Source organism: Salminus brasiliensis, chromosome 5 (assembly GCF_030463535.1).
Source record: "Salminus brasiliensis chromosome 5, fSalBra1.hap2, whole genome shotgun sequence".
NCBI classification, from domain to species: domain Eukaryota; kingdom Metazoa; phylum Chordata; class Actinopteri; order Characiformes; family Bryconidae; genus Salminus; species Salminus brasiliensis.
Window position 1 is genome coordinate 32,391,774 of NC_132882.1, and position 7,792 is coordinate 32,399,565.

At 40.9% G+C, this 7,792-nt stretch overlaps 1 protein-coding gene across 4 annotated transcripts in view; it reads left to right on the forward strand.

Annotated features, from left to right (window-relative positions):
• The window catches only part of LOC140556378 (F-actin-uncapping protein LRRC16A-like), a 123,116-nt gene extending 115,696 nt beyond the window's left edge, over positions 1 to 7,420 (forward strand). For 2 of the 4 annotated variants that reach the window (XM_072680221.1, XM_072680222.1), the window contains exons 37-38: positions 772 to 915; positions 3,456 to 7,420. In XM_072680221.1, coding sequence (XP_072536322.1) covers positions 772 to 915; positions 3,456 to 3,643 — 332 coding nt within the window. In that variant the 3' untranslated portion in view covers positions 3,644 to 7,420. The remainder of the gene's footprint in view (positions 1 to 771; positions 916 to 3,455) is intronic. The other 2 variants (XM_072680223.1, XM_072680224.1) reach the window with 2 other exon arrangements.
• Positions 7,421 to 7,792: the final 372 nt, after the last annotated feature.

Sequence of the window (7,792 nt, forward strand, 5' to 3'; positions counted from 1 at the left end):
TGCAGGCTAGAAAAAGTAAGTGAAGCCTTGGATTTAGGGCATTTTTCGATTTCTTTCTAATTAAAGACATGAACAGTACAACTCTTGTATGTTATTAGTTTAGTTAGGTTGTGTTTGTCATTCTAACTTGAATAATGTAATCTATAGATCTAGAAATAGGATCACTTACTTTTGTGCAACTGTGCAAATTGTATGTGTTGCCGTCTCATGCTTTTCTTTTATTATCTTTTGCCATTTCCATGTTGTTTGCTTGCTGATTTGTGTTGATGTGTTTTTAGTTTGATTCTCCATCTTTACAATGCTGCACCTGCTCCTCCATCCAGTCTCCCATCTCCCATCAGTCCCTGATCAGGCTTTAATTGTTCTGCTCTAGCCAGTCAGTAATTGGTAGACAGAATGAAGTCACATCTCATTTAGCTCCTTGATGACGTTCCTAACTCTCCAGTTCGACCAAGCCATTGCTGTGTTCAGATGTCCCTAAATGAATGGCCATGGCATCCCCTGGAGCTCTGTAATCCTTAATGAGACATAGTAGCCCTTGTTTATGTCAAATTAAAGTACCACTTCAGTTTACTCAGCCCCCACCCCGAATATAGTCATTGTCCATTTGGTGTGTGAAGTTTGCTTCTGTAGTTTTTGTACTGGAGCTACGAGGCTAATGTAGCCATTTCATAGTGAACAGTAATGCCCTTTCCCACTGCAAAATGCCTGGTTATTGAAAGCAGCAGAGGAATTGCCTATAAGACTGCTAAGCACAGCTCCTCTCTGCAGCAGACACGGCGGGAGATGCTAGTGTTTTTAAAGCTGACCCCGAGCTGGACAAACCAGCTGCACCCTCCAGATCGCAAGGCTCACCACAGCGCTCGGAGGAGGAGGAGGGCGAGCAAGAGCGCAAGACGTCTCTCTCACAGCCCGGTTAGACCTCACACCAATCAGCTTTCGTTTCTCCTTCATCGTGCAGTTCATCCCTCCTTGTGGGTAACGCCGTCAGCCGGAGCGAAGCCTGATTCACTGGTGCAGTTTGTGGGAAACATGACCCTCTGGTGAATCACACTTCTGTCTGGCCTTTTTCCAAATAACACCGAGGACAGTGATTTGCTTGGTTATCTTTCTCGATCTAACTCACAGAGCCATACATAATATTATTGGTAGAAACCATCTCAGTCTTTTAACAAAATACTCCAAATGTGACCCGGTGTTGCCTGGAAAATGTCTGTTTCTATTCTATTTGTGTGTGTGTGTGTGTGTGTGTTCCATTATGTTTTGTTCACCGAGGAATATGCTTTTCTACATTTCTCCATGTGTAGAGATGCAGGGGAGAGCGGGGCAAAGTGCAAACTTTGGTTCCAGCACCTACTGCGTATGAACAGTTCAGCAGTAAGCAGTGTGTCCAGATGGTGTAACTCACCTCACAGCCTAAGTGGTAATAGCCAATCTAATTACATACAACACGGCTGAGTCTACGTAAATATGATTAGTGACGAGAGACGGTAAACAAGAAACATCAGTTAATATCGGTCTTATTCACTACATAATGTACATAATATTCCCACACCCCCACCTTACACACTCTCTAGCTCATGGGGTCTACATCCATTATTATTTTTTCTAACAGTGAAGTATAAATAATAAAAAAAGATCATAAAAAAACTAATAATAAGGAATGATGATACTTATGATAAGGAAAAGAAAATGAGCAAAAATAATAATAATGTATTATTAATATTATTATTATCGTTATTTATACTCTACATGAATGTAGACCCTACGGGAGAGAGAAAGAGCAGCATTATTGCTGTTCTAAATAAATCTGCCATGTTTAACCACCTTTTTTATGGTAGACGCAGACGTGTTGTATGTAATTAGGTTGGCTATTACCCCCTAGGCTATGGGGTAAGTTGCACCATTTGGGCACACTACTTACTGCTGAACTGTTCCATTAGCAGTAGCAATTATTATTATTATTATGATTATGATTATGATTATTTGAGGCAAAGTTTAGTTGGAGCACTCTCATACCTATCCCCTCTGTGTGGAGGCCCTCTTTTAGACGTACTGGCTCTTACTGGGAGTTGTGTATGTGCTTTCAAATGTATGTATAACAGCCTCCAGAAGGGTCAGTAAAATAGTGTAGTGAAATGTGTGACTGAAGCACAAACAGAAAGTTACCTTAATGGTACAGCAGACCCTCAGAAAGAGCTGTCAGAGCGCTGTTTCAATTAGCAGAACAGTGGTGTTGGTATGGGAATATGAAAAGAAGACCTAAAGCATTAAAAGTCTTCAAAAACATGAAAAGTCCATGTTACATTTACCCAGCATTATTTTGTGCCTCAATCTCCCCAACCTATTTGAGTGCGGTGAATTCAGTGGATCACTTTCTTACCCTTTTAGAATGAAAACAGTTATGCAGTAGGCTCTAAAGTTGGTGACTGTTGAACCACCACCAAACTCCACCAAAACCTCACCCAAAAAAGACTCTAATTGTATTGTAATCTCTGATTCTCTCCTTCAGATAGTGCTGACATGCTAAATAAGTAGTTTGGTGGCATGAGCTCAAGAGTGCCTTCCCCTTTTCCACTTTATCTGGGAGATGTGCTTGTAGAGGAGAGAATCCGGGGCTGCTCTTCTAAAGTGCCTTAATGATGGAATACATTTTAACCTGTGCTTATAACCTTTAGAAATCTCAGAATCCGAGTTACCACTTCTAATAAAAGAAGCAGAGGAACTATGTGGTTTGAACAATATTTGGTAAATAGACAGTATCAGCACTATTAGATAACTGATTAGATTATCTAATCAGCACGATTAGATACATTTTAGCAAATTCAAAAAGAGGGAATGCATGTAAATTCATATTGATTAAGTTTTAGTTTTTAGTGTGATAGTGGGTTCAAACGCAGCTTGGCTCGGCTGCAGCTTTCTAGTTGCAGTTTTACTTTTGTTTGTGTTTTTTATGGAGCAAACAAGCTAATTTTATCACTGGTAGTTTTAGTGATCGCATTAGTTAGCTACTCAAAAAGCAGTGGCAAAAACAGTGGGTTGGCTGAACCTTGCTCAAAGCTGTTATAAAGATGTAATCTAGATATATAGATCATATAGATATAAGATATGAGATAATCAGCTGTGTGTGTGCATCAAGACATACCTGTGATGAAAGATACTCATTCCCAAAAAGATCAGAGTCAGATTTGACTTTTAACCAGGAAAATTACAGCCAGGCTGATTCGCGTGGTCATTTTTTACACCGTGGTGTTCTGTTCTGTATCCCTAACTGCACATGCAAACGAGGGGGGGGGAAGTGTATGACTACAGCACATCACAAAAACAGTAAAACTACATTTTCTTGGTTATGAAAGAGCAAAAGATTCAATTACTGTGACAGAGTTTACTGTAAACATCTTGCTCGATCCCATGTTCATGGATTTGCCCTTCGCCTTCTACCTTCTCTTCTACAGCACGGACAGCCTCTTCATCGGACGCCCCCCGGCGTCCCAGCACGAACCAGCAGAACTCGGACGAGACGGGCTCGAAGGCCAAGGACAAGGCGGCCAACGGCGAGAAAGACAAAGACAAGGACTCGAGCCAGGGCAGCAAGTCTGCTGACTCTGGGGAAGACACGGATAAAGATTTTATTTTTGTATGATCCAGGGAAAGAGAGCATGAGCGAGAGAGAGAGAGAGAGACCGCAGCACTCTGTGTTAATTTGACCTGTTTCAGGACCCCCCCCCCCACCCACCCACCCACCTCTCCTCCCTGAGACTGTTAAATGTAATACAGCATTCCAACAATACAAACCCCCATGTTGGGTGTGTGTGTGTGTGTGTGTGTGTGTGTGTGTGTGTGTGTGTGTGTGTGTGTGTGCGCAACTGGACATTACAACATGCATGTTTCCTGTAGAGTATGTCTGATTCCGTGCCCCTCCCCGGAGCACAAAGCACGCGTTTGCGCTGTATGAAGTGTCTTGCTTTAGGGAATTTCAATATCCTCATTTGTATAACAATAACTAGGGCTGAAGCACTGTTAAAAACCTCCAAACGAGCGGGGTGTGAGCCCACTGTGGCGAACCCCCTTTGTAACCCCCTTGCTCTCTGAAAGCAGGGGATGCGCTGACACTGTAGCATGTGTCACTGTCTACCCTTGTGCCTTAGAGCTCCACTCTACTACTGTACTGTGATCACCCGAAGCAGGACACTGATGGCGTCTTAGACATTGTGTATGTGAGTGTTCGTGTGTGTGTGTGTGTGTTGAATGACTGTACAACGCCCTGCTGTATGTGTTTAAACTATGAATAAGGGGAAGGACTTCCCAGTTGTTGATGTCACGTTTTTAGGGGCATTCACTCTCCGACATCTTCTTCGTCCTGGAACAAGTCGTTTCAGCTGGTGGTCTTCCATCACAAATGGGTAAACCAAAGTCCACATAACTAAAATCAGATCAGGCTTAAAGGAAAAGCTTTTTTTTCTGCCAGATCTCTCTCTGCTGCATCTGTATTATAGAGTTGACCACCACAGATGATGACCTCAGCTTAGAAAAGAACAGAAAACATGTGTCTTGGAGTTTAAGCCACTGGCCAGTTGACCTGATCCATGAATGGACATTTGGAATACATCACATACATACATCCCCATGTAACACACGGGCGGGAAACTTGAGTGCTGGAGGGCCGGATTCCTGCCCTGTTTACTCATTAATTGCCAGGTTTAGTCAATGTTATTTGAGCAGGGAAATCAGCAAACCGTGCCAGACTGCTGCCATCGGTTCCCCACCTCCAATAAGACCCCTCGGGACAAACGATAGACAGACGAATTCCTCACCAAAACTGTTCTTAAGGCAAGTGAAATAATTGTAAGGGCAGTTAGACCATTTTTCTAGGTGTCTGATGTTGAAATTAAGTAATGTTGATGATGGGAAAGTTTTTTTTGGGTACTACATGAGCCACCTAACCACTTACCTCAGGCATGAGTCTATTTACATGCTTTCTGTTCCTTAAGACATTAATTATGCCTGTAATTTAAAAAATAAGTGAAATTTCTTTTTTAAATCAAGTCAAATCTCATCAGTTTGAAGTGATTTTAAGCACTGAGTTATTCCAGCTTGTTTCTTAGACTAGAATAAGATATTTTCATTATATAAAATCACTTAAAATGCCTAGATTCTCTTAATAAATGACTGCATTTTGCCTAGGTTTGAAATGACTTCACTTGCTACGATATTGTTTTTGGTAGGAGTTGGTGAAAGCTCTACTCAGACCACCATACTGGAGACCTACTATAACTAATTATTCTCTGTTAATAATGAAGATTTAACATTTTGATTGACAGATACGTTCTTATTAAAATAAATAAACTAATCATCAGTGTGGCCTGTGCAAAAGTTTTGACATCCTAAGGCCTGAGGTGTCAACAGTTGTAATTAGGAACGAAAGGTCAGCTGAGTCAAATTTCCAAGCTTTATCAATTCTCATAAATGGGCTCATCTGAGCAGCTGTGAAAAAAAAGACAAATAAAAAATGTATATCCACAAGGCGAAGGTGAAGGCTATAAGTGTTTTTTTTTGTTGTTGGTTTTTTGTAATGGTGGTTCAGGGGAGGGAACTGTGGAGGTCAAGATGAGATCTGAAGTTCTGAAAATGTTGTTAGGTTGCCCAGACTTTTGCATAAGACCTTGTGTTAATTATGTACATTTACTGAGTTCAGATTTCAGCAGCTACCCTTTCTTTTCCAGATAAAATTGAAAAAAACTTATTTTTTTTTAATTAAAAAGAAAATTTCACAAAAAATCAAATTAATTAAAATGAATGATTAATTGAATGAATAATTTATTATAAAATTATAAAATTAATTGTTCTAAATAGTGGAACAATTTCAAAAGATCAGAAATGATTTAATGACATAGATAACTTGAGATTTAAAGAAATAATAATAATAATAATGAACTAAGCACTGCAAAGGCTCAGCCTGAAAGTGTGTCAGCAGTTGTAATTAGGAACGAGTCACATTTCCAAGCTTTATGAATTCTCAGACTCTTCCAGCATCGTACTAACACTCTCATAACTGGGCTCCTCTGAGTAGCTGTTAAAAGACCCTAAAAAATAAATAAATAATCGATGCCCACTCGGCAGGTGGAGGCTAAAAGCGTTTTCTATAGTGCGAATATTAAAGCAGTTATATTGCCATTGTCTTATTTTGGCATCATTTAATTGGTGGTGCTAATTTCATGATAAACAGACCAACAGAAATGGCCTAAAAATGTTATATTAACTTTTCACAGGCATGTTCTTTTTTTCCTCCTCTTTTCTGCTCTTGTGAAGTTTGTTTTTCAACAGCGACGATATGATACAGATTCAGCTGATGGAGACTGAAAAATGCTGCAGTCTTCCTGTAATGTAGCAGAGCTCAGACTCTTCCTCTGTCCGTTCATCCCACCTGTACCAGTCCGATGCATTCGAAGGCAGCGGTTGCTCTTCTTACTCCTCCGCCTGTCTCTGAGTCTTCAGGGTTTGTGTTGACCAAGAACAGCAGATCTCTTACACTGGTGATCACAGCCTCTTCAACCGGTGGCCAGTCAGCGCTGGCCTCTGTGAGCTCAGGCCGACTCCTTTCCTTTTGTTGGTCTTTTTTGTTGGTCGCCTCTGCACAAAGCAGCTAGCTCTTCTGTTTCTGTCCATCGCAATGCCTTTGTTTGGCCAGCTCCTGTCCCACATGCATGTGATGTCCTCCGGTGTGTGTGTGTGTATATATATATGTGTGTGTGTGTGTGTGTGTGTGTATTTACATAATTTGTTTTCATATGTGTATGTGTGTGTATACATGCATACCTTTTAATATATCTGAGCTTCACATACTAACGTGCTGGATATGCACACATACATACAAGTGCACAGATCTTCTGTTCATAAGGTACTAAAGCACACTAAAAAGTGAAGGAGGGGAGTGGGAGAGTGGGAGTTGTACAGCTACATAATTTATTAAGATGGGGAAATGGTGATTGGTGATGCTTTTGGGGTTGTGTGTGTGTTTTTTTTTTTTTTTTTTTTTTTTTTTTATTCAATACAAACTGGCTCTTCCTCTTTACTTAGGATGTACATTTTGTGGATACGGTGCGAAAAGAATTTCTATTAATTTTGTTATTGCACACTGCTTGGCACAATGAGTTGGTCTTCTTTTTATCCTGTGAGGGTGAGGGGGACCGTGTTAGACGAGTGTGGTCATTCGATGTTTAATATATAATGAGAATGAAAACCTGTGTTCTTTTAAAAGCCGCAGACGTGTTTGATTTGCTCATCGTGTTTATTCATAATGCAGTATTCTGGATCCAGTTTTGCTGATAATCAGACTCTTAACATGTTTCAGTCCTGCGTTCTGTAGACTGTGGACGGTTTCTTTGCGGATATATTTCTACCAAGCTGATTAAAACTGATTTTACACCTTTAAAAGCCTGGTCTGCTTCACTTCATTTTGGGCCCTAAAGTCCTTAGTCTACAGCCCTCCAGAAATATCAAGTGGGCTTCGTAGGCGATTGGTTAAAGTTTAAGGGGAAAGTGTGGTCTTGTAGGTAAGGGCAGTGTCCATGCCATGTGGGAGGGAGGGTGCTGCTTTCATGCGGCATAGCCCATTGTCTTTTAGTTAGTCAACGGAGTAGTGTAATGCTGGCAATCCAGAGCCGGGACCAGGCCGTAGACTGACTGGCTGAACTGATTGTCTGCGAGCTGCATTGAGACATCAGCTAGGTGCCTTGAATTAAATCGAAACGTAGAATAACTCTGACAGCTCGCCTATTCAAGCAGTAACCTC